General features: G+C 44.9%; 1 protein-coding gene across 1 annotated transcript in view; it reads right to left on the bottom strand.

Annotated features, from left to right (window-relative positions):
• LOC145358736 (spindlin-1-like) overlaps positions 1–23,565 on the bottom strand; it is a 93,202-nt gene extending 69,637 nt beyond the window's left edge. The window contains exon 1 of the mRNA XM_080212990.1: positions 23,496–23,565. Within this exon, the coding sequence (XP_080069116.1) occupies positions 23,496–23,524 (29 nt within the window). The 5' untranslated portion in view covers positions 23,525–23,565. The remainder of the gene's footprint in view (positions 1–23,495) is intronic.
• Between the last annotated feature and the right edge of the window lie 3,866 nt (positions 23,566–27,431).

Raw genomic sequence — 27,431 nt, 5'->3', positions numbered from 1 at the left:
AACATCACTTCTGAACCTCCCTCCCCGCACCTTAAATCTGTGTCCTCTCGTAGCGACCATTTCAAACCGGGGAAATAGCCTCTGAGAGTCCACCCTATCTATTCCTCTCAACATTTTGTAAACTTCTATTGTATTTATTGTCTTTGTCATTTTCCTGGCTTAATTCGAACTAATAAATTTCTCAGTCCTTGGCCAGATTCCTGACTGACAATGGAAAAGAAAATAGAGAAAAGAAACTTACTACGTGCCTCATTGTTGTCACTGGCTGTACTGATACCAAATGTATTAAACTCACTGGTGTATTCAAGCACTGAGTACATCTCAATGTTGTGCCAACACAGCTTCTGTGTGCCACATAGCTCAACCCGTTTCCAGTGACTGATTGTCATGCGGACATAATCCAATTTCACCAGACAAGGGAACATATAAAAACTGACTACGTCAACCATGGTTTTGTTGGCAGCTCTCCTGCCTCAGCCTGCTATTCCAGAGACTTGAGCCCCATAATCCAGACAGGCACTCCAGCGTACTACTGAAAGAGTTCTGCACTTTCAGGGGCAACACAGTGGTTAGCTCTGCTGCCTTACAACGCCAGAGACCCGGGTTCAATTACAGCCCTGGGTCACTGCCTGTGCGGAGTCTGCATGGGTTTCCTCAGGTGCTCCGGCTTCCTCCCACAATCCAAAGATGTGTGGGTTAGGTTAATTGGCTATGTTAAATTGACCCTAGTGTGAAGGCAATTAGCAGGGTAAATATGTGGCGTTGCAGGAATAGGCCCTGGGTGAGTTTGTGGTCGATGCAGACTTGATGGACCCAATGGTTTCCTTCTGCACTATAGCGATTCAACGCTGTTTATTGGATGAGACGTCAAACCGATGCTCCTAAGTGACCTTTCAAAAGGTCACATGACACTCTGCAGAAGAACAAGGGAGGTCTCCTCAATGGCCTGGGTAATAATTATTTATTTTAAAAATCTGGACCAAATTACATTCAAACATGTGAAATGGAAGGAAAATAGGCCACTTAGGCCCTCAAGCCATACAATAAGATCATGGCTGATGCATTTTGAATTCCACATTCCCATCTACTCCTAATAACCTTTGATTCGCTTGCCTAGCAAGAACATATCTACCTCTGTCTGAAAAATATTCAATAATCCCTGAGACAACATTCCAAATTTGCAGTGCCTTCAAAAAACTTCTCCTCACCTCAGTCCTAAAAGGTTGATCCCTAACTTTAATGATTGTAAATCTGTGGTATTCGCTACCACACAGTGTGGTGGGTGCTGGGACAGTGAGTAAATTTGAGGAGTTAGACAGATTTTTAATTGGTAATGGGTTGAGATGTTATGGGGAGAAGGCAGGAAAATGGGGATGAGGAGCATATCAGTCATGATTGAGTGGTGGAGCAGACTCAATGGGCCAAATGGCATAATTCTGCTCCTATATCTGTCTAACTTTGAGAAAACTAGATTCCCTGTTCTTTGGAATTCTGCAGTTAGCTCAGTTTGAGTAATACTCTGCCTTTTTATTCTTCCTGCTAAAGTGAACAACTTCACACTTTCCCACGTTACACTCCATCTGTTCATTCACTCAACCCATGTCCATCTGCAACCTCCTTATGTCCTCTTCAAAACATACTTTCCCACCTATATTTGTGTCATCTACACATTTAGCTATCATGTCTTTGCTCCCCTCATCTAAGATGTGGAGTTATCGGCTGGGGCAGGCATAGTAAGTAGTCTCATAACATCAGGTTCAAGTCCAACAGGTCTATTTGGTAGCATGAGCTTTCAGAGTGCTGCTCCTTCTTCAGGTGAGTCATCTGATGAAGGAACACTGCTCCGAAAGCTCATGCTACTAAATAAAGCTGCTGGACTTTAACCTGGAGTTGTGAGATTACTTACTGTGCCCCTCAGCTAAGTTACTGATATAAATTGTAAGAAGTTCCCAGCACAGCCCCCTATGGAGCCCCACTTGTCACCCATTTAAGCATACTCTGTTTTCTGTTTGCCAACCAATCTTCTAACCATGTTAATATACTACCCCCAGCACCACGAACTTTCATTTTTCACAACATGTGGCAATGCCCAGAGTGGCTGACTTTTCTTTTCAAATGTTAAAGTGGTGATTTTATTAGCTGGAAGGTCCTGAAGATTTAAGAATATAATATTAAACTCTTTCTTTTTTCTTCCATTATATTAAATAACACAACATAGGTGAGCGGCATGGTGGCACAGTGGTTAGCACTGCTGCCTTACAAGAGGCTACAAAAGGTCATGAATGTAGCCCTATCCATCACGCAAATAAGCCTCTCATCCATTAACTCTGTCTACGCTTCCCGCTGCCTCAGAAAAGCAGCCAGCATAATCAAGGTCCCCACGCATCCCGGACATACTCTCTTCCACCTTCTTCTGTCAGGAAAAAGATACAGATATCTGAGGTCACGTACCAACCAACTCAAGAACAGCTTCTTCTCTGGTGCCATCAGACTTTTGAATGAACCAACCTCGCAGGAAGTTAATCTTTCTCTACACCCTAGCAATGACTGTAACACTACATTCTACACTCTCTCATTTCCTTCTCTATGCTTTGTCTGTATAACGCGCAAGAAACAATACTTGTCACTGTATCCCAATACATGTGACAATATAAGAACATAAGAAATAGGGGCAGGAGTAGGCCATCTAGCCCTTCGAGCCTGCCCCGCCATTCAATAAGATCATGGCTGATCTGTCGCTGCTCAGTTCCACTTTCCCGCCCTCTCCCCATAACCCTTAATCCCCTCTCTTATCAAAAACCCATCAACCCGCGTCTTAAAAATATTTAGCAAGGCAGCCTCCACCACTTCAACGGGCAGAGAATTCCAGAGATTCACCACCCTTTGAGTGAAGAAGTTCCTCCTCAACTCCGTTCTAAACCGCCCCCCTTTTATCTTGAGGCTGTCAGCACCAGGGACCGGGTTCAATTCCCACCTTGGGCCACTGTCTGTGTGGAGTGAGCACATTCTCCTTGTCTGCATGGGTTTCCTCCCACAGTCCAAAGATGTGCGAGTTTAGTTGATTTGCCGTGCTAAATTGATCTTTGTGTCAGGGGGATTAACAGGGTAAATATGTGGGGTTATGGGAATAGGGACTGGGTGGGATTGTGGTTGGTAGAGACTTGATGGGCTCAACGGCCTCCTTTTGCACTGTAGGGATTCTATCATTCTAGGTTGGCGACATGTCGCTCAACTGTGCTTGGCAGAAGACAATAGTGAAACTACTTGGAGGCGAATCTGAAGGGTTTTATTTTAAAAAGATGGCATGATTTATGTTGGCACATTTATAGCCCAACGCGTTTGTGATTCAACAGAGTTCAAAATGCAGAGTGAAAGCGACAGAGAAAAATGGTGTAAATAGAAGAGATAGACCTCTCTAGAGGCTGGCATTGGCCCAGTTGGCAACCCAGCTCCTGTGTCCTTTGCTTTGGTTCTGACAATTGCAGAATATAGATTTAGTTGGAATTAATTAGGAGAAAACAATCCTTTAAAAAGGTTACCGTGAAACGATTTTACACCAGTGATTCACAATTACTGACAAGAAGTGGATTAAGGTCATCACGGTGACATTTTAGAATTGAAAAAGACTATCATTTATACAGGGCGGTATCAAATCCTTAAAGAAGATCCCAATGTGTTAACTACAATGGGTGACCTTTTGAAATGCAGTTGCTGCTGTTATGCAAACAAACAAGTCAATTTGAACACAGCACATTCTCAAAACCAGCAGTTGGGGGACATGACCAATTAATTTGTTGCCTGAGGGAGGTCAACAAGATAATTCCTCCAACTTTTTTCTAATGTCTCTTAGTGTGATTTAGGTGGACAAGTTGCATTAAGTTGATCTTTCTCTATACCCTAGCTATGATTGTAACACTACCCCTTCTGCACATTCTCATTTCCTTCTCTATGAATGGTATGTTTTGTCTGTATAGCGTGCAAGAAACAATATATGTTAATACGTGACAATAATAAAGCAAATCAAAGAGTTATCCCTTGACTCACCTGATAAGCACTCCAAAGACTTGTGATTCCAAATAAAACAGGTGTTGTGAGACATGTTATTAATTATCTGGTTAACATTTTCAGCCAAAGCATGCCCCCTCTGACCAGACAGCATTCTCTCTCAGGGCTACATTAGGTGTGCCAACATAAGAACATAAGAAATAGGAGCAGGAGTAGGCCATTTAGCCCTTCGAGCCTGCCCCGCCATTCAATAAGATCATGGCTGATCTGTCATAGCTCAGTTCCACATTCCCACCCTCTCCCCATAACCCTTAATCCCCTCTCTTATCAAAAACCCATCAACCCGCGTCTTAAAAATATTTAGCAAGGCAGCCTCCACCACTTCAACGGGCAGAGAATTCCAGAGATTCACTACCCTTTGAGTGAAGAAATTCTTCCTCAACTCCGTTCTAAACCACCCCCCCTTTATCTTGAGGCTGTGCCCCCTAGTCCTACTGTCCTTTCTGAGCGGGAAGAGTCTCTCCACCTCTATCCTATCCATCCCATTCATCATCTTATATGTCTCAATGAGATCTCCCCTCATTCTTCTAAACTCTAACGAGTACAAGCCTAGTTTATTCAGCCTCTCCTCATAGCTCAACCCCTTCAACTCCGGCATCAGCCTAGTAAACCTCCTCTGCACTCCCTCCAAGGCCAAAATATCCTTGCATAAGTACGGCGCCCAAAACTGCACACAGTACTCCAGCTGCGGCCTCACCAATGCCCTATACAGCCGCAGCAAGACCTCCCTACTTTTATATTCAATCCCCCTCGCTATGAAGGCTAGCATCCCATTAGCCTTCCTGACCACCTGCTGCACCTGCAGGCTGGGTTTTTGCGACTCATGCACAAGGACCCCGAGGTCCCTCTGCACCGTCGCCTGCTGCAGTTTTTCGCCACGTAAGTAATAATCCTTCCTACCATTATTCCTACCAAAGTGGACCACCTCGCACTTGCCAACATTAAATTCCATTTGCCAGTTCCTGGCCCATTCGCCCAGCCTATCGAGATCCTTCTGTAGACTCTCCACACCCTCCGCGCAATTTGCCGTTCCACCAATCTTGGTGTCATCAGCAAATTTCGACACCACACACTCGGTTCCCTCCTCTAGATCATCTATATAAATGGTAAATAGCTGAGGCCCCAGCACCGACTCCTGGGGCACTCCACTAGTCACCATCCGCCAATCCGATTAACACCCATTGACCCCCACTCTCTGCCTCCTATTTGACAACCAATCCTCTATACATGCTAACACCCTACCCCCAACTCCATGTCTCCTGACCTTCTGCAATAACCTCTTGTGAGGTACCTTGTCGAACGCCTTCTGAAAATCAAGAAAGATCACATCCACCGGCTCTCCTCTATCCACCGCCCTAGACACATCCTCATAGAACTCCAGTAAATTTGTCAGACACGACTTCCCCTTAACGAAACCGTGCTGCGTCTGCTCTATCAAGCAATTCCCCTCAAGATGCCTCGCTATTTCCTCCTTGATGACGAATTCTAACATTTTACCTACAACAGACGTTAAACTAACCGGCCTATAATTCCCTGCCTTTTGCTGGCACCCTTCTTAAACAACAGCGTAACATTAGCCGTTTTCCAATCTTCCGGCACTTCCCCGGAATCCAGCGACGTTTGAAAAATAACCACCAAGGCATCCACTATCACCTCTGCCATTTCTTTCAGAACCCTCGGATGCATTCCATCCGGTCCTGAGGACTTGTCCACAATCAGTCCCTCCAATCTGTCGAGCACCGCCTCTCTAGTAACAATAATGTCATTGAGACCCTCCAGTCCTACCACCTTTCCATCGCTAACACCCAGCAAAGTACTCACATCCTCCTCCGTGAAGACTGAAACAAAAAAGTTATTCAAGACCTCAGCCATTTCCCCATCCCCTACCACTAAGTCCCCCTTCTCATCCTCTAAGGGTCCAACGTTCACCCTAGCCAGCCTCTTCCTTTTTATATATTTATAAAAACTCTTGCTATCCTTTTTTATATTAAGCGCTAGCCCAGCTTCATAGTTTCTCCTACCCTTCTTTATCAAATTCTTTGTCAATCTTTGTTGACGTTTAAACCTCTCCCAATCCTCTTCTCGCCCACTACTCTTAACGCCTCCGCTTTTAATTTAACACTTTCCTTCACCTCCTTCGTTATCCACAGCTTATTACCTCTCCTCCTACGGTCCTTTTTGACCATCGGAATAAATTTCTGCTGAGCACCAAGAAAGATCTCCTTAAAGATCCTCCACTGCTCCTCAGCAGACCTACCTTCCAACGCGCTCCCCCAGTCCACATTCGCCAATTCTTCTCTTATCCTACCGTACTCCCCTCTGTTCAAACAAAGGACGCGTGTCCGGGAATCCACCTTCTCCTCCTCCATCTGCACCAGAAACTCCACCATACAATGATCACTCTCCCCAAGAGGATCCTTCACCGCAAGGTCCCTAATTCTACCCGCCTCATTACATAATACCAGATCCAAGATAGCTCGCTCCCTCATCGGCTCCAACACACACTGTTCAAGGAAACTATCCCGGCAGCATTCCAAGAACTCCTCCTCGAGCCCACCGCGTCCAACATGGGTCAACCAATCAATATGCAGATTGAAATCCCCCATAATTACGGCCGTCCCATTTCTGCACATAAATCATACCATTGTTTTCAAGCAAACCGCTCCAGATGGGCCTCTAAGTAATTTCACTATTGCTTTCTACCAAGCACATTCGAACAAACAGCCGCAGGTTGCAAGTCCTGCGTTGGGTAACAAAACCATGCAGCAAGTGGTTAGATTCTTGAATGCTCTTCTGAGAATGTGGTGGAGGCAGGTTCAATAGTGGCTTTCGAAAGAGAATTAGACAAGCATCAGAGAGAGAAATAATTGCTAGGCTACAGGGGAAGGGTATGGAAGCAGAATGGCTCTTGCAGAGAGCTGCATGGAGATGATGGGTTGAAGATCCTCCTGTTCAGTAGTCTATGAACCTACATTCTTCTGATTCAGAGACAAGTTTGTCACCAACTGAATCATACTGATGCTGACACAATGCAAGAATTCATCTATTCTTCCCTAATTGGGGCCATGGAACCTTTTATATGCACCTCAGACAGGGCTTCAGTTTAACATTTCTTAGTTTAAGATAAACCAGCTAATTTTCTGCTCATCTGCTTCTTGACGCAGTCATGAACTTGCATGTTTTAACTGACATACCTTGTGCCTCATCCGAAGCATCAATTCCCTTCCTAGCAAACCTAGCCGTACATGATTCAATTATCCCCACTGCATCCATTTTCCTTTCATCTGTTCAGTATTATCAAAATTTCTGCACTTTTTGATTATACTTGACAACTTGTAAACCTAACAAAAGTAGACCATCCAATCAGTCTCTATGTAGGGTTGTTATATGTAATTGTACTGAAGCTATAGTGGTGTCTCCATCTCTGTGGCACAATTGGTCAGCGCGTTTAGCTGTTATCCAAAAGATTGATGGTTCAAGGCCATCCAGGAATAGATTTTTTTCCACTGTTTACCAGTTGTTTCTGTAGTGTAGTGGGTATCACATCTGCTTTACATGCAAAAGGTTCCTGGCTCAAACTGTATTAATTCACACCCTGCTGTGATTGTTTACTTGCAGGGTCAACCACAGCACAACAGAAACACTCTTGTCCTTGAATCAGAAGGTTACGAGTTCAAATTTCAGTCCCAGAACTGAAACTGAAGAAGCGCGTTTCATTGAAGGTTCTCAATAGCATCAAGAACAGCAACATGTCTGGCCATGGTAATACCAGAGGCAAAGGCCTCACCGGCACCACCACCCCCCTCCCATACACACAATACCCCATCCCTCTACAGCAGGTGTCCAGTTCCCTATTGGCCACATCCACCAGCTGCTACGCAAGGGACAATATGCCAAGCAGGTGGGCACTGGGGACCACCCCCCCTCTTTACCAGGCTGCCATCCTGGAATACCTGCCCACTGAGATCCTCAAGTTGGCTGGCAACACTGCCCAAGACAACAAGGTGACCCGCATCATCCCCTGCCACCTGCAGCTTGCCATTTGCAACCACGAGGAGCTCAAAAAGCCAAGGTCAGGGTGCTGCCCAACAGCCAGGCGGTGCTGCTGCCAAAGAAAACTAGGTGCCCCAGCGATGTTCATGCCTGCAGTGTAGTGGGGGAAGGGATGTGGTCGAAAGATAAGAAACTGTAATGGTGTCAAGTTTGTCAGACCATTAAGTTGGAGTTACATCAATATTCCATCACCTTGAATGATGGGGCAAGATATGGAGGAATTCATCCTCCCTCCTTTGGAGAAATTGCAGGCTTCTGTGGATACATTAGTTCTATCTAATGGCTACTTGTAGATAGGTGCTGCCTGACTGGATTGGTGCAGCGAATATGTGATGATCTTCTCTATTGGTACACAAGTGTCAACTATATTACTAAACCTGATTGCCAAATTGTATTTTTTAATGTTTGCACCATTATCCCACAGTGACTTATCTTTCTCTCTCCCAGTCTCCCTGCCTGTCCCGATATGACCGTCCACCCTTCAGTTCTCTGGAATTTCATCCTTAAACTCATCCATCCCTCTCCATCTTGAAAAGTTTACCACACACCCACCCCATGTATGCTAGTCACTCCCTCCCTCTTTGTTGGTTACATTTAGCTATGAATCATCTTGAGGCACTGATAATATTGAAGCAGGGGAAATAGACACCCACATTGTGGCTGCACATGCATCAGTATCATCTCAATACAATTCTGGTACTTGAACAAAACTCTTAATCAAACCAGCTAATTAAATTTCATTAAAAACATCTGCAGTTTTTAAAAAATTGAAGATAAATATTGTTTGGCTGTGAAAAATACTCCATTCCTGCTGTAGATGGCCTTGTAAATAGCTTATTACAGTACAATGACCTTTCTGAAGGATGTGGTTTGCTGAGTAGTCTGTTTATGTACTGTTATACGTTAGATGTTGCCCTCAAGTCGCAGTGCCTATAGGCTGCAGGCAAACGTACAATTACAGTTGGTTCAAAATAATATGCATTTTATAATTCTCCAAGAAATGTGTTGGTGTTTTTTATTGCTGTGTCTGTATTTATGTAAAACATAAGTTTTGTTTGGTGAGAAAACATTCTCACAGAAGAGATAAAATTATGCACTATCAAAGCAAAATGTAGAAAAATATTTCTGTTTGTAAAGATTATAATTTCTTGTCTTCTGGCGCTGTGTTCTTATCAACTTTTGACGCACCCCATGTCTGTATTTTAAACTTTGGGTTCTAAATCTATGATTTTTACAATTGCTGTAATGTTATACAGAAAGTAACTTGGGTTCCTACTGTGGCCCTGGCAACATTTATCTCTCAGCCAACATCGCTATAGAAGATTATCTGATCATCATCATCACATTGCTGTTTCTTCATTGTTCCTTCAATGACTTCTGTTTAGAAGTACTTCACTGGCTCTGGAGCACTTCCAGACATCCAGAAGTCATGAAAGACAAGGCAAATGTAACTTCTTTCTTCACCTAGATTTGTTGAGGACAGTCATGGTGTATGGATCTTACATTTGGTAAGCTGAAAATTAATGGTCACTGAGCATTCAGTGTAGCAACCTTGTGCAGCACAGTGGCACAGTGCTTAGCACTGCTGCCTCACAGTGCCAGAGACCCGGGTTCAATTCTGTCCTCAGGTCTGTGTGGAGTTTGAACGTTCTCTCCGTGTTTGCGTGGATTTTCTCCAAAGATGTGTGGGTTAGGTTGATTAGCCGTGCTAAACTGCTCCTTAGTGTCAGGGGGACTAGCAGGGTAAACATGAAAGGCCATTAGGGTAGGGCCTAGAAGGGATTGTTGTTAATGCAGGCTCGATGGCCCAACTGGCCTGTTTCTGCACTGTAGGGATTCTATTATTCTTTCTTCACACAGATTTGTTAAGAACAGTCATTGTACACAGATCTTACATTTGGTAAACTGAACTGTAATGGTCGCAGAGCGTTCAGTGTAGCATCCTCATTATTAGATTTCATTCCAGGGAAGCCATTCCAAGAGCTTAAAAAAACTAAAGTAGCAAGCAGCTCAGCCTGGCAGGCTATGAATGTAATGACTTCAAAGAGGTCCAGGAGTTGAATCTGCTGGAATATGAGCTCCCTAATTGCCTGTTAAGGCTGCTCAATCAGGGCGCTGTACAGAGATATATAACGTGAAGTGTCCGGGTCATCGGCACATGGGTGAATACTCTGTACTGGGAAGTAGCTGCCAATCTTTTTGGCAATTCAAATAAACCAAATTAAATAAACTGAGGGATAAAGTAAAAGGGGCAGCCCCTAACGGGGGTGGGATGACCACGCAAAACACAGTGTAAAGGAAACTTAAAATATCAAAATGCGATTAAAGGATCAATAATACATCCCAGCCCCTATGGGGCACAATGGCCATGGAAAGTCTCATGGGCGCCCTTGGACTCCGCATGCTCCCTCTTCCAGGGACACCAAGCCGCAAACGTAGCCATGGCAGAGGGACAGACAATCGAGTCGGATGAACCCCCCTTGGCCGCCACTGCCTGGACCTATTGATGGGAAGGCCAGGCCCAGGAGCAGGTTCATAAAGAGGTTCTCTGCCCCCAACACTTCCCCCACCCCAACTGCATGGATACCGTACATCAGGAGCATGGAGCTCGAGAGCAAACAAAACTAATAATAAAAGGTTTTTTGGATCGCAAAAAAGGGAGTGCAGCCTAAGACAATTAATATAGATGTGATCCACAGACTCCACAAGACTGTAAAGAGTGTAGGTTCTGTGGGAACCTGTGAACCAGTGCAATTTTTGGTTGCACAAAACTGCTATGTGTGCTACCCTCCACCTCAGGTCCCTGCTATAGTGGGGGAGGATATCTCCATAGAGTATTGCAAACCATTGTAAATATATCAGTTTTGATGAAGGGACATCAGCCCCCCAGAAGTTACTTCAATGAAGTTCTCAGATTCAATTTCCACTGTGGCCCAAATTAGTTAAACGCCCCCCCACTCCACACCCACCCCAACTATATCAGGTAGGCTGGGTTAATCTGGATCAGGGCCCCAAACCTGGTCAGATGATCCTCACCAGGGGTCTGGGCAGGCAGGAGAGAGAATTGGACTTAGCAGAGATGTCCCTGCCAGTCAAATAACCAGCAAAGGCACCCTGTCTACAACCACTCATGAAACACTGACTGTTATGCCTTCTGGCTTCCATAATTATGAGATAATCACACTTTAGGCCAGTGCCTGCCAAGCCTTTCCCCGCTGTGACCCCATTTTAATGCTTATTTATTGCTGGCAGCGATTTGTCCTCAGAGCTCATTATATTAGGCCAGGCCCACCACCAGAACGATCTGCATGCATTTGAAGGAGCCACGCAGCCGATCCTCGGGCTGTCAAACCCATCTCCATTGCATAGCCACCTTGGCTGCCTCAGAGCTCGCGATCCCAATCACTTGTTCCACAGTACCCCGGTAAGGGGTCCCAGCCCACGGTTTGGGAAGCCCTGCTTTTGACTCAAAATGAGAAGTCTCACAACACCAGGTTACACTCTAACGAGTCACTCACCTGACAAAGGGGCAAACCCCAAAAGCTCGTGGGTTTACTATCGAATAAACTTGTTGGACTTTAACCTGTTGTGAGACTTCTTACTGTGTTTACCCCAGTCCAACGCCGGCATCTCCACATCTTTTACTCAAAACACCGGAGCTTCATCAGGCAGATATACAAAACCTTGGTTAAGCCACATTTGGAGTATTGCATGCAGTTCTGGTCACCACACTACCAGAAGGAAGTGGAAACTTTGGAGGGAGTCCAAAGAAAGTTCACCAGGATGCCGCCTGGTCTCGAGGGCATTGGCTATAAGGAAAGGTTGAATAAGCTAGGCCTGTTTTCTCTGGAGAGACAGGGGTTGAGGGGTGACCTGATAAAGGTCTACAGAATTATAAGAGGCATAGACAGGGTCGATAGTCAGAGACTTTTTCCGAGGGTGGAAGTGTCAAGGAGGCATAGGTTCATGGTGAGGGGGGAAAGTTTGAGGAAGATGTGCGGGGGCTGTTTTTCCACACAGAGATTGGTGGATACCTTGAACAAGCTGCCAGAGGTAGTAGTGGAAGCAGGCACATTAGCAATATTTAAGAGGCATCTGGATAGGGAGAGAATAGAGGGATACGGACTGAATAAGTGCAGAAGATTTTAGTTTAGTTAGGGCATCATGATCAGCACAGGCTTGGAGGGCCGAAGTTTAAAAATTTAAATTTTTAAGTTTAGTTTCTTTATTTGTGTTGCAAGTAGGCTTACATTAACACTGTAATGAAGTTACCACGAAAGAAGGGCCTGTTCCCGCGCTGTACTTTATTCTTTGTTTCTTTCAGCTCCCATGTGGCTGATTGACGGATACGTTACTTGGCACATAAATACAGTGCCAATGTGAATGTGGCATCCTGAGAATTATGTTCACATAACAATTAGTCCTAACTGTTTACGAATAACTTAGCACCAACATTCAAAAAGGACATGGATGATGACTGGTACTTAATGAAACTGAACTTCAAAGAGGGAAGAAAGTTAACGGAAAAAGAAAAAACTTTGCTTTGAACACAAAATTAACAGAAGTGCACTGATACCGGTCAAATATAAACAAAAAGCAATGCACTTCCTTTCCAAAGCACAATAACAGAATGCCAGTACTAACACAGTCCGTCCAAATCAATTAGTTTCATCGTGGAGACACCCTGTCAGCCAACTCCATAGATACAAAGCACAGAAAGTGGAATAGAAATTGTCCTGTGGTGTGAAAATACACACACTAACAGAGAGCAGACTGGATTAATGAGGCAATAATGCTTCAATCTTGCAGTTCGCTGTATCCAAATGCTTTATCATCACCCTGCCCTGTCATTTGCGGTGCAGAAGAATGCTGAGGTTAGGTAGCTGGAGGAGTAATCCAAAGGCCAGGAAGAATAGCCCCAAAAATATGAGTTTGAATTCTACCATTAATGTTTGAGAATATGAACTCAGATTAAATAAAATCTGTAAGTAGAAATCTTGTGGCTATGAGTATGTCCAGTTGTCATAAAAATCCAACTGGTTTACTGTTTCCCTCAAATGTGTGGGTTAGGTTGATTGGCCGTGCTAAATTAACCCAAGGGGATTAGTAGGGTAAATGCATGCGGTTATGAGAATAGGGCCTGGGTGGGATTGTGGTCAGTGCAGTCTCAATGGGCTGATTGGCCTCCTTCTGCACTGTAGGGATTCTATAATAAAGCAAAGCATGGGTTTTAACCACTTCTGTCTAGCCACCAAACTTGTCTTAAAGGTAACATCCTTATGCAGATTCTTGAGTGCATAGCCTAAGATGATACTTCATTACAGCTGAGGGAGCCTGGCCAACAGTTTTCCCTCAACCAATGTCACTATATTGGATCATTATCTCATTGCTGTGTATTGGTGTTGATTTGCACAAGTTGCCTGCCACATAAGAATGACTACATTTCTAAAATAGAGAGCTTTAGGATGCTCTATGATTGTGAAAACTGTTACTGCAAATGGAGAGATAGTTGTGAAGTGGCAAAGTCATTGGACCAGTAATAGAAACATAAAAAAAGGGGCAGGAGTAGGCTATTTGGCCCTTCAAGCCTGCTCCAACATTCAACTTGATCATGGTTGATCCTCTCTCTTAACGCCATCCCACTCTCTCCATACACCTTTAGTGTCTAGAAATCTATTTATTCCTTCCTAAATATATTCAGTGAGTTGGCCTCCGTACACTTCTGTGCTAGAGAATGGCACAAGTTCAAAACCCCCACCACAGCAGTTGGTAGAATTAAAATTTATTTAATTAATAATTCTGGAATTGAAAGCTAGTCTCAGTAATGGTGCCATCTAGTTAGCATTCTTTTGTAAAAACTCCATTTTGTTCACTAATGTCCTTTAGGGAAGGAAATCTACCATTCCTATGCAGTCTGGCCTACATGCAACTCCAAAACCATAGCAATGTGGCCAACTCTCAACTGCCCTCTAAAATGGCTGAACACGCCATTCACTTGCACCAAACTGCCAAGGATAGCAGGTGTACTCAAGCGATTCAAGATGGCTCAGCATCTTCTCAAAGGCAATTAGGCATGGGTAACAAATGCTGGCCTTGCCAGCAACATCCACATCCCGTGAAAGAACGTCAGTTATATTTTTAGGCCCACAGCAGCATCGTTAGCCTTTAACTGCAACACTTCCACGGCCTAGCAAACCTTATCACATCAAAACACTACAAAGAGTTAGTTACTAATCAATCTGGCAAAAACCTTCAAATGCACTGCAACAGTTCAGGAAGACAACTCCCAAAACCTTTTCAAGAACTATGAGGGATGGGCAATAATTGTTAGCCTTGCTGATGATATTTACAAACCAGAGAATGAATTAATCCATGGTTTAACCAATCCATGATGTGGGTATGCCGGCGTTGGACTGGCGTAAACACAGTAAAAAGTCTGACAACACCAGGTTTTAGTCCAAATAAATCGGTTGGACTAAAACCTGGTGTTGTCAGACTTTTTACTGTGTTAACCAATCCACACATTTCCCTCAACACGGTTCACTCCAGCCTATGCACTACCCTCCAGCGTGATGCATTCTAGCCTGTGAACTTCCCTCTACTCTAACTCAAATGCACAACTCCTCAACGCATCACTCTGCCCTCTGTAAATTCCAACCTAAGCTTCCCAATGTGTGATCCTCTAAGGCACACATGCAATCCGCCACAAAACAAGACATGTTCCCTGCACCCCCTCCCCAACATTTATAATTGTTTCTAAAACATCAATGCTAAATAAGCCAAAAAAAATTTAAAATATTCTGAGGAAACAACAGAATTTTAAGTACAGACTATTGACCAATGAATGTGGAAAAACCAGAGGTGGGTTGGAATCTGTAACTCACTGCTATGGACCAAGTGCTGCAAAGCAAGATTTGAATAAATGGGTGCTTGATGGTCAGCACAGACATGGTGGGCCGAAGGGCCTCTTTCTATGTTGTATGACTATGAAATGCATAGCAACAATTCAGGTCAGGCCCTATCTGCCAAACCAAACCATTGCCTAACTGTTCCAACTCCTAGGTCACAAGTGGATTGCATCAAAACACAAGTGTCATATCAAATCAGCTAATGACTTCACAGAAACATAGCCGGAAAGTTTTGCAATTAAAGCCAAGTTGGAAAGTCTCAATGCAGGTAAAGTCTCTATCCAGGTGTTACTGGACAAGGTCATAAAGCATTTCCTAACCTAGCTCTACATGGAGATCTTATTCCAAACTACAGTGGGACAGTGCTGCAGTTAAGAAGAAGCTAGATAAGTACATGACGGAGAACCGGATAAAAGGATGTAATAACAGCTGGAGATTAAGTAGGGTGGGAGGAGATTCATGTGGAGCATAAACACCAGGGTGGGCTACTGGGGCCGAATGGCCAGTTTCCAAGCAGTATGTGCCACGTAGTTTGTTTTTGCACCACTGCATCATACTAGTGCGGCCTGTAATTGGGACACAGGAATAAAAAAACAAGTGGCCCATTCCCCAGTAAATATTATCCCATTCACTGGGCGCCACATTCACACAATATGGAACTTTTCAAAAATCCTGAAAACACACTGAACTCAACTGCGACTCCATTTCTATTGGTTCCTGTCATTTTCAACTGGGCTTACGGCTCAACAATCATTGGCAACAATTCTGTCTGAACCGTGCCGCCAATTTCACTAATCTAGGAGAAGTATGGCAAACTGTATGGTCACCTGGGGTCCCGTATGGGTGGCATGTCTGCCTATTAAAAGCCACTTGATGCTTGGCCACACTGTTTTATTTTCGTTCTTTTTATTCGTGTCACGAGAAGCCTTACGTTAGCACTGCAATGAAGTGCGAACATCCCCTATTGGCCACATTCCAGCACCCGTTCGGGTACACTGAAGGAGAATTCAGCATTGCCAATGCACCTAATCAGCACATCTTTCAGACAGAGAGGAAACCAGAGCACTCGGAGGGAACACACACAAGCACTGGGAGAACGTGCAGACTCTGCACAGACGTTGACCCAAGCCGGGAATTGAACTCAGGCCCCTGGCACTGTGAAGCAGCAGTGCTAACTACTGTGCTACCATGCCAACCTGGAACTTTGCCTCCCCACTTCATCAATGAACTGAGTCTACTGTTCACAACCTTAGGGCATCCAAAAAGAACTTCTTTAAAATAATAGTCATGCCACAACATAGGCAAGCATGATACCCAATTGGAGAATAAGATAGATGACCAGTTCATTTGTTTTAATTATGGAATAAATGTCAGCCTGAACATCACATTAACTCTGTTGTTCTTTTTTGATTAGTGCCTTGCCCACTGTTCAACTGCAGTTTTCAGAATTTTTTTATGAAAGAGCTTTGTCAACTTCCATTTGTGAAGCAGGAGGCTGTCATAGAATCCTTACATTGAGGCCATTCGGCCCATTGGGTCCTCATTGACCCGCCAATAGAGTAGTTTACCCAGGCCTAACCCAGTAATCCCATGTATTTACTCCACTAATCTTCCTAACCAACACATCTTGGGACATTAAGGAGCAATTTAGCATGGTCAATCCATCTAACGTGCACATCTTTGGACTGTGGGAGGAATCCCCATGCAGATATAGATTTGCTCCCGTAAACCTACCTCCCTGGGTCACCTGACCTAATATCTCATGTCACCCTCTGTCTAATTATGTCTGAAACACTCCTGTGAAGCACCTTGGGATGTTTATTACAAAGAAGGCACTATGTAAGTATATGTTAATATTCTTTGTTCAACTGTGTGTTCAGCAAACTGACAGCCAACTGGGTGGTGGATGTCTGGAATTCGCTGCCAGAGTTTATGGCAGAGACAGCAATCCTGAACTCATTTAACAAATATCCAGACCTGCACCTTAAGTGCTGTAAGCAGCAAGGCAATGGGCTGTGTGAAGGTAGATGGGATTAGAAAGGGCAGTTGGGTGTCATTGGATCAGCACGAACAAGATGGGCCAAATGCCCCCCTCCTGTGCTATATGGTGCTCAATCTGACAGCTGTAGGCAAAGACCAAGGTCTTCAATGTGATATTTATGACGTGGAGATGCCGGCATTTGACTAGACACAGTAAGTAGTCTCACAACACCAGATTAAAGACCAACAGGTTTATTTGGTAGCATGAGCTTTCAGAGCATTGTCCCTTCACCTGATGAAGGAGCTGTGCTCTGAAAGGTTGTGCTACCAAATAAACCTGTTGGACTTTAACCTGGTGTTGTGAGATATTTCTGTGTGATGATACTGTGCCTTTAAAAAAATGCATTCATATGTTTCTTGTGAGGGGTACGTTAAAAATTTGGGTCTGGTTTTCATGGTGCCAATTTGTCTGCAAACCGGGCAGCTCTATGCTGAGAATTGCAGGGGAATAATTGGTTTTAGCAAATGGAAGGTTTGTCTTACTCTGAGTTCACGCATTTTTGTTCATTTGGTTTTCCTCTGGGGTTTCAGATTAAGGTTTTGACTTGGTTGATTGACAGAGACAGTCCTGTGAGTGGGCAGAGCCAAGCTTACAGGGAAAACACACGGTTCTCTGATTTTAAAACAGTCAGTTTTCTGCCTGGTCCTGAAAGAAGCAAAAGTTTTTGTTTTGTCACTCGCCGCCTTGGGAGGCTACTGTGTTGCGCTGTCAGACGAGAGGTCTCTCTCTCTGCAGAGGTGTTCAAAAGGCTCAACAACTGTCATCAAGCCAAAGCACGCAAGCCAGCATGTTGACGACCGATTTTTGAAGACGGGTTTTTAAGACTATAAAGGAATATTGCTAGAATTGGAACTAATAGAGATGGGTTAGCAGTTAAGAATCTTCTGCCATGTTAAGTATTTCAATTGGTAAAAGTTTAATGATTCATGCTTTATAGTTAACTGTATTGCTAAAATAAAATTCATTTTGATAAAAGCTCCCCAATGTGTCAATAAAATCACATCTGGAGTGAAACATTTTATCTTCACACTAATACCAAAACAGAAAAATTGTTGGGGTCTAGTCAGGCTTCAGAAGATACTTCAGGGTTTCTGATCTGTGGAACAGAGGGCAGGGAGAATAGGAAAGCATTCCCATCTTGCTTGGTACAAAAAGGTACATGCACATATCAACAGAGACCAGGATAATGCTTGCTGCCTCCCATTACTGATGCTCGCTGGTCCAGCCTCGTGGGGCATGACTCCATTGCACAGTATCAGAGTTGCTGGGTCCCGTGAAACTAAATCCCAGTCACAGTTAGCAGCCTGAGAAATGCAAGAAAATGAGAAGATGAGATCGAATCAGTTTGATGAACATCCCAGAAAGAGGGGGGAAAAGAATGGGTTTGCATAAATAAGGCACCTAACACAAGCTCAAGATGTCCAAAGTGCTCAAAAGTGCCCATTTTTTTGGAAGTGCAGTCAAAAAATTGCCATTTCAGGAAGCCAATTTGTACAGAGATGCTGCTGAGAACAAAGAGATAATTGACCAGAGAACCTGTGTAAATTATGTTGGTTGAGGGCAGAATACAAAGAGAACTATTTTGTTCATAGAATTCCTACAGTACAGGAGGCGGCCATTCAGCCCATTGAGCCTGCACTGACAACAATCCCTTTCCCCAACCCTATCCCCGTAACCCGCATATTTACCCTGCTAGTACCCCTGACACTAAGGGGCAATTTAGCACGACAGTCAACCTAACCGGCATATCTTTGGAATGTGGGAGGAAACCGGAGCACCAGGGTGGCATAGTGGTTAACATTGCTACCTCCAAGCATCGGGGTTTCCTCTGGGTGCTCCGGTTAGGTGGAGTGGCCATGCTAATTTGCCCCTTAGTGTCCCAGGATGCACAGGTCAGAGGGATTAATGGGATAAATATATGGGGTTATGGGAATTGGGCCTGGCTAGGATTGTTATTGGTGCAGACTCAATGGGCCGAATGGTCTCTTCCTGCACTGTACAGATTCTGTGAAATTCACACAGTCAAGAGGGGGACATGCAAACTCCACACAGTCACCCGAAGCTGGATTTGAACCCAGATCCCTGGCACTTTGAGCTGTAGTGTTAACCACTGCGCCTCCCCAAATAAAAGAAGTAGTTTAAAAACCCCACAGGAATACTTGTATTGAACGCCAATAAAAAAAACTTGTTCTCAACTTCTAAAAGGTACAGAAGAATGCCCATTTCACTCAAACCACATACTGGTGCGAATGCTTTTAATCCCAAAATTGCCAGGAATTCAAAAGGTTAGGGTTAAGAGAAGCAGCTGCTTGTTTGAAGTTTTCAAGGCATGAAGGGGAACAGACAGGGTCGATAAGAGAGAAACTACTTTTGCCAATAGGGCGGCTGGGAGTCAGAGACTTAAAAATGAGAGCCAGGCCTGTTAGAAGTGCTTCTGGTTTCGCTCCTAACACAAAGGCCGACTGAAGTTTGGAACTCTTTCGTGATATTGGATCAATTCTTAATTTCAAAATTGAGACCTGTAGCTTCTTGTTTGCCAAAAGGTATTGGAGGGATCTGGGACAAAGGAAGGTCATGTGGAGTTTGATCACAGATTAGCCACAATCTCAGTGAAACGACAGATCAGGTTTGAGGGGCTAAATGGTTGCTACTCCGAAACACCTTTTGTCTTTTTGCGGATACTTCTTGGAAAAAGGAATGATTTGGTTTTGTGGTTATTGTTACACAGGGCTTTAGATTCCATGTCTACTCTGTGCATCCACAGGATTCAAAGCTGGTCACTTTGAATGATGTAATAACTCAAACTTTAAGTTTCCCATCCACACTGTTATCTGCACCACTCAAATGAAGATGCTGAATAATTCATCCTGTGGTGCAAAACTGATGCCAAAATTATCAGTAATATAGTTATGTCTCTCACAGTAACATTGGATTAATTTCCAATACTGCATCAAAGACAGACAATTAACTATGAAAAAAAATCAACTCCCATTTCCTTTTGGGAAAAGGTGCAACAGTTTAGATGTATCTCTTTCATACAATTCGCCAATCCTATTATGTTTGACAGAGAAACCTAGCAATAACTCAAATGTAGGATTAATTTCCAATATTGCAAAGACAAACAATGAATGATGAAAAAAAGAAACAATTCCCCACTGCTTTATCATAGAATCCCTACAATGCAGAAGTAGGCCATTTAGCCCATCGAGCCTGTACTGACAACAATCCCACCCAGGCAGACCCTATCCCCGTAACCTCACATTTTGATTTGATTTGATTTATTGTCACATGTATTAACATACAGTGAAAAGTGCTGTTTCTTGCGCGCTTTACAGACAAAACATACTGTTCATAGAGAAGAAAACAAGAGAGTGCAGAATGTAATGTTATAGTCATAGCTAGGGTGCAGAGAAAAATCAACTTAATGCAAGGTAGTTCCATTCAAAAATCTGATGGCAGCAGGGAGGAAGCTGTTCTTGAGTTGGTTGGTACGTGACCTCACACTTTTGTATCTTTTTCCCGACGGAAGAAGGTGGAAGAGAGAATGTCCAGGGTGCGTGGGATCCTTAATTATGCTGGCTGCTTTGCCGAGACAGCGGGAAGTGCAGACAGAGTCAACGGATGGGAGGCTGATTTGCAAGATGGGTTCATATTTACCCCACTAATCCTCCTGACACTAGGACCAATTTAGCATGGCCAATCCACCAAACCTGCACATCTTTGGACTGCAGAAGGAAACCGGAGCACCCGGAGGAAACCCACGCAGACATGGGAAGAACGTGCAGACTCTGCATAACCAGTCACTCAAGGCTGGAATCGAACCCAGGACTCTGGCGCTGTTAAGCAGCAGTGCTAACCATTGTGCCATTCCTAGTTATATTTAATTAAATATAAATATTATTCCCCAATCCTATTATGTTTGACAGAGAGACCTAGCAGCAACTCAAATGTAAGATTAATTTTCAGTACTGCAAAGACAAACAATGAACTATGAAAAAAAAAATCAACTCCCATTTCCTTTGGGAAAAGGTGTGCAACCATTTAACTTTATGCCTTTATAATATTCTTCAATCCTGTTATGTTTGACAGAGAAAGTAATGACAATGGGGGGCTGGGGAGGAGGTAGGTAAATGATCAAATGCCGTGCAGACAGAAACTGGTGCTAATAATTCATTTGAAATGCGTCCACTCAGCGTCACCATCACCATGGTGAAGTGAACCACGGATTCCACCAGAGATTACTTTTTCCATCCCCAGCAACGCCCGTGTAAAAAAAATACAGCCGGATAAAAACCACAATGAATGTATCTCTTGCTTCCCCTTCTGAATTCAAAGGGAGCAGAATGAGACATATCAACATCTTTATGCATCAAACCTCTGCCTCTGCTGCAAAAAGAAACACCAACAACTTGTGCATATTTTAAATGTGTTGCACAAGTCTCTGCCTTTTGTTACAAAAGCGACTTGTGCAGCTGCAACCCCCAAATTGTCATGATGCATCCGCAACCCCAACCCCATACGCAAGAAAGCAGCACTTATTCCATCCATTAAGAGGCTCAACCCTCGTGACAAGGACACATTGCGTTGTCTCCCACCCCCACCACACCACCTTGTCCACTCTATCCCAGCACCTCTTCCCCCATCCCATCTTCCCTTTCACAACAATGATCTGAGATGCCAAATGGCGCCAGAATGGAGTAAGGGGCTCAGGCCTTGAGGTGTTCTTGCCTATCCTTACTGGTTGCACGTATCATTGCATATTTTACAAGCTGTGCCCTTTAATCCTGTACTTCTAAAATTCTATACTATAACTGTAATACCACATTCTGCACCCTCTCCTTATTTCTCTATGAACAATATGCTTTGTCTGTACAGAGCAAAAGAAACAATACTTCTCATTTTATCCCAATATAAATCAAAAACAAAAGGCTCAGTTGGTGGAGTATGGGTGGCGGGATGGGAGAGAGAAGCGTGGGCCTGTGGGGTGTGTTGGGTGGGGGGGAGGGGGTTTGGGGGACGTGCGGCAGGGGTGCGGAGGGGGAGGGGGGTGCTGGGGGAAACGGAGGGGAGGTGGGGGCCTAGCCGTGTGGGGGCGCTGGGGGTAGATGCGTGGGGGTTGGGGGCACGGGCGATCGGGGCGGTCAGGCAATGGGGGGGGGGGGGCGAACGAGGGGGTGGCGGGCTGCGGCACATGGAAAGGGTAGGGGGCGTGGGCGGGGTACAGGGGGCGGGGGCGTGGGGGGGTACAGGGGGCGAGGGGTACGGGGGCGGGGGGGTGTTACGGGGTGGGGTGGGGGTGGGGGGGGTTACGGGGGGGTGGGGGGTGGGGTTACGGGGGGGTGGGGGGTGGGGTTACGGGGGGGGTGGGATTACGGGGGGGTGGGGGGGTTACGGGGTGTACGGTGTGGGGGGAGTTACGGGGTGTACGGTGTGGGGGGGGTACGGTGTGGGGGTGTCGGGGGGAGTTACGGGGTGTACGGTGTGGGGTGTCGGGGGGAGGTACGGGGTGGGGGTGTCAGGGGGGAGTTACGGGGTGTACGGTGTGGGGTGTCGGGGGGAGGTACGGGGGGGTTACGGGATGGAGGGGTACGGGATTGGGGGGGTACAGGGTAGTAGGGGTGTGGGGTATGGGAGTGGGTATAGGATAGGGGAGTGGGTGTGGGGTAGGGGAGGAGGAAAAGAAAAGGAACACAAACAGCATTCCAGCAGCAGGCAATTGTGGCTTTTGTGAAGATGAGTCAGGAAGGAGGGGAAGAGAGAGAGAGACGTGGGTTTAGCCTGACTTCCATTTCACGACGCATTTCCTCAAACAATAACGCTCCCCCCCCTCCAAGAGGAAAGGACAGGGGGGATATATTTATAATATTTCTCGATTAAAAACACAAAATTAGAGGAAGAGACGCATAAATATCACGTGAAAGACAGAGAGAGAGAGCACTGCACCAGTCCGCAAATACACGCTGGCACCAAATAGCAACACTGTATCTGGGGGAAGGGAAACCAACTGGATACTATTCACATTTCGACACAATGTTTCTTTTTCCTCCATTCACTTCATCCCAACACAAACCAAAATTGCTACCGAAAAGTGCAACAATGTTTCCCCAACGTTCCTCTCAGCGTTGCCGACAATCGCTTTCATTTTAATGGAAATTCTTCAGATTTTTTTGATCCCCCTCTCTTGGTAATAACATTACGCTCGGAGGAGAGAAGCGAGAGAGAGAGAAAAATTGACATGAAGGAAGCAGCCACAAAGGCCAGACATTTTGGAAGTTAACCCCCCACCGCCAAAAATAAAAATCAACCTAAATGGAGAGGTTTGCAGTTTGGTTTTCCGTCGGTGGATCGGTTTGGGTGCATTAAAGAGCGTGCAAAAGATGAGAAAGTGTGAAATGGAAGGGAGAGGATTGCAATCTGTTTTTTTTTACCTGCAGTTTCTGACGCGGCCCTCACGCATTCATTTTTGCCAGCGCAAGAATCAGCCGCCCACAAGCCCGGCGCTCGCGCAGACCGGAAGCGGCAGTGCGCAGGCGCGGGGCTCGCCAGGCACGCTGGGAGTTGTAGTTCCCATTGACCCATCTCTGTCTCTGCACCTCCAACTCATTGAAGTGGACAGGCTTTGCTTCTGGGGACGAGGGACTTGGGGAGATGGGAGAAACTTGGATTCTCCTTATAACACAGAAGATTGAATTTAACTTTATTGTGACAATAAGAATTCAAGTTTATTTATTTGTCACAAGTAGGCTTTACATTATTTCATTTATTATTGTCACATGTATTAACATACATTGAAAAGTATTGTTTCTTGCGTGCTATACAGGCCAAACATACCGTTCATAGAAGAAGGAAATGAGAGAATGCAGAATGTAATGTTACAGTTATAGCTAGGGTGTAGACCAAGATCAACTTAATGCTAGGTAAGTCCATTCAGAAGTTTGACAGTAGCAGGGAAGAAACTTCTTAAGTCGGTTGGTACATGACCTCACTTTTGTATCTTTTTCCCGAAGGAAGAAGGTGGAAGAGAGAATGTCCAGTGTGAGCAGGGTCCTTAAGCATGCTTAGTTAGACAGGAGCATGTTCTTCTTTATGCTTCCTGCAGTCGATGACAATCTCCTTTGTTTTGTTGACAGTGAGGGAGAGATTATTGTTGCCGCACCGGTTCATCAGATTCTCTATCTCATTCCTGTACTCTGGTCATTGTTTGAAATCCAACCCACTACGGTGGTGTCGTTCGCAAACTTGAAAATTGAATTGGAGGGAATAGGGCCACACAGTCATTGGTGTATATGGAGTATAGCAGGGGGCAGAGAACACGGCCTTGGGGTGCACCAGCGGTGAAGATGATTGTGGAGGAGATGTTGTTGCCTATCTTGAGCCACTGATTGTGGTCTGAGTTCAGAAGTTCAGGATCCAGTCACAGAGGAAGGTGTCGAGGCCCAGGCCACGGAGTGCAATGTCGTGGAGTGCAGTGTTCATACTGCAGTGAAGTTCCTGTGAAAATCCCCTAGTCACCACACACCGGCACCTGCTCATGTACACTGAGGGGAATATATGCAATCAGGAAGGATAGGCAACAACACCTCCATGATCAACCCCAACACTGATGATCCACAACACACTGTCCTTAGCCCTTCACTATATTCTTAGGAGCAGCACAGTAGTTAACACTGATGCCTCACAGCGTCAGGGACCCGGGTTTGATTCCCAGCCTTGGTGACTGACCGCGCAGAGTTTAAATAGTTTAAATCTTATTTATTAGTCACAAATAGACTTACGTTGATACTGCAATGAAGTTACTGTGGAAATCCCCTAATCATCAGACTCCAGTGCCTGTTCAGGCACACTGAGGGAGAACTTAGCATGGCCAATCCATCTAACTGGCACATCTTTGGACTGTGGGAGGAAACTGGAGCCCCCGGAGGAAACCCAGACAGACACAGGGAGAATGTGCAAACTCCACACAGACAATGACCCATACGGGAATCGAACCCGGGATCCTGGCGCTGTGAGATAGTGGTGCTAATCACTGTGCCACTCCTCCTGTGCCTCTGTGGGTTTCCTTCAGGTGCTCTGGTTTCCTCACAGAGTCAAAAAGATCTGCTGGTCAGGTGCATTGGCCATGCAAAATTCTCCTTCATTGTACCCAAAAAGGCGCCAGAGTGTGGCGACTAGGACATTTTCACAGTAATTTCATTGCAGTATAAATGTAAGCCTTACTTATGACACTAATAAATAAACAAACTTAAGAGAGACAACAGCACCTCCTCCAGGATCATCTTTAACCCCGGTGCCCCACAAGGTGGTGTTTTCAGCCCCTTACTATATTCCTCATTCACCTATGACCGTGTGGCCAAATTCCCCTCCAACTCAGCTTTCAAGTTTGCTGATGACACCACTAGTGAGTCAGTTCTCAAACAATAATGATTTGGAATACAGGAAAGAGATAGAGGGTGGGATTTTAAAGCCTCAGTCATCCCAAAACTGTAAAATCCCACCTGAGTTCAACCCACTCCGATTCCTGTAGTGGGCAGGGTGGTAAAATTTCGGCCAGACAACCTGATGAGCTGGTGCGATAACAAAAATCTCTCCCTCAATCTCAGCAAAATGAAGAAGATTCTCCACTGTCTCCAGCATGATGTCACCACCAAATGCATCTTCCTTTCATTCCAGCTGTCAGCATTCTGCAGGGACCCAATCCCACCTAGCCCTATCCCATAAACCCTAGCTTGTCGTCCGACACTAAAGGACAATTTAGTATGGCTAATTCACCAAACCCGCACATCTTTGCGAGATGGAGAATTTTGCATGGCCAATACACCTGACCAGCATATCTCTAGACTGTGGGAGGAAACTGGAGCGCTGGAGGGAACCCACGCAGACACGGGAGAACATGCAAACTCCATACTGTGAGCCAAGCTGGGAATCAAACCCAGGTCCCTGGTACTGTGAGGCAGCTGTGCTAACCAGTGTGCCACCGTACCATCCACAGGTGCACAGGTTTTGTCTTCACATAGAGATGAAAAAAGAAACTAGTATTTATACAGAAAAGCATGATCCTGCGGATGTCGAAAGTGGGAGATAAAAACAGAAAATGCTGAAAATACTCAACAGATAGAGTTGCCAACTGTGAATGAATGTATTCCTGAGGCCACATCGCATGATTTACCCCTAACCTCCATCCATTAGTCAGCCAACAAATCAATTCTTGCCTTCCTACACCAATTGGAAAGCAAAAAACTTTTTACCATGTTTTATATTTAAATGTAGTAAAGAGAAATGTTCAAACATTTTTGCCTTTCAAAGATCTTCTGTTTTCATGTCCCGATGATTTTTCCCCATGGGTACACACAGCTGAGTCTGGAGACTGATCTTCAATTCCTAGAGGCTCCAGGCCAAATTTGGAAGGTTGGCAACACTATCAGCAAGTCAAGCAGCATCTGTGGAGAGAAACAAAGTTAACCTTTCAGGTCAAGATGACCTTACATCACAGCTATCATTTAAAAAACTTCTCTCATGACCTCAGGGCATCCCAACGTGCTGTACAACATTGTATTGTACAGCACCCTTAGAATCATAGAACCCTCCAGTGCAGAAAGAGGCCCTTCGGCCCATCGAGTCTGCACCAAACACAATCCTACCCAGGACCTACCCCCACATCCTTACATATTTTACCCGCTAATCCCTCTAACCTACACATCCTAGTATACTAAGGGGCAATTTTAGCGTAATGAAACATCCCAAGGGGTTTCATGGGAACATTATAAATATATACATACAAGTACTGAGCCACGTAAGGAAATATGAGGACAGGTGACTCAGAGCTCGCTCAAAATAACATTTAAAGGGCAAATCAGAAGGAAAGTAGACCATCAGAGAGGTGTGAAGGCGGCACCGGAGTGTGGCGACTCGGGATTTTCACGGTAACTTCATTGCAAAGTTAATGTAAACCTACTTGTACTTATATTTAAGAAAGCTCCCACGAAATGTGCACTGATAGTGACAGTAGACCGAGTGGTCATGTGTGAACGTGGTCACAAGGAAGATCGCATGGTAGGAGTGATCCCCGGGAGCATGGTCACATCACAAGTGTTGAAGTAGGTCATGAATAAACTACACTGCCCTTGCTGCCAGTGATTCAGGTGCCCAACACGTCTAGTGGCCACATAACCTGATTTAACCCTCACTTTTGATTGACGGATAAATATTGGTTAGGTTCAGACATCAGGGCGAACTCCCCTTTTCTCCTTTGAATAGTACCATGGGATGTTAATGTAAGCCTACTTATGACTATAAACTTTAATGTTTAATATTCAGCGGAGAGGGAAGACAGAGCCTTGGTTTAATGTCTCACCCAAAAAGATGGC

This window comes from Carcharhinus amblyrhynchos, chromosome 26 (genome assembly GCF_965287045.1).
Source record: "Carcharhinus amblyrhynchos chromosome 26, sCarAmb.v2.hapA, whole genome shotgun sequence".
NCBI classification, from domain to species: domain Eukaryota; kingdom Metazoa; phylum Chordata; class Chondrichthyes; order Carcharhiniformes; family Carcharhinidae; genus Carcharhinus; species Carcharhinus amblyrhynchos.
Note: the sequence above shows the minus strand (reverse complement) of the source record. Positions and strands in the feature narration are given on the sequence as shown.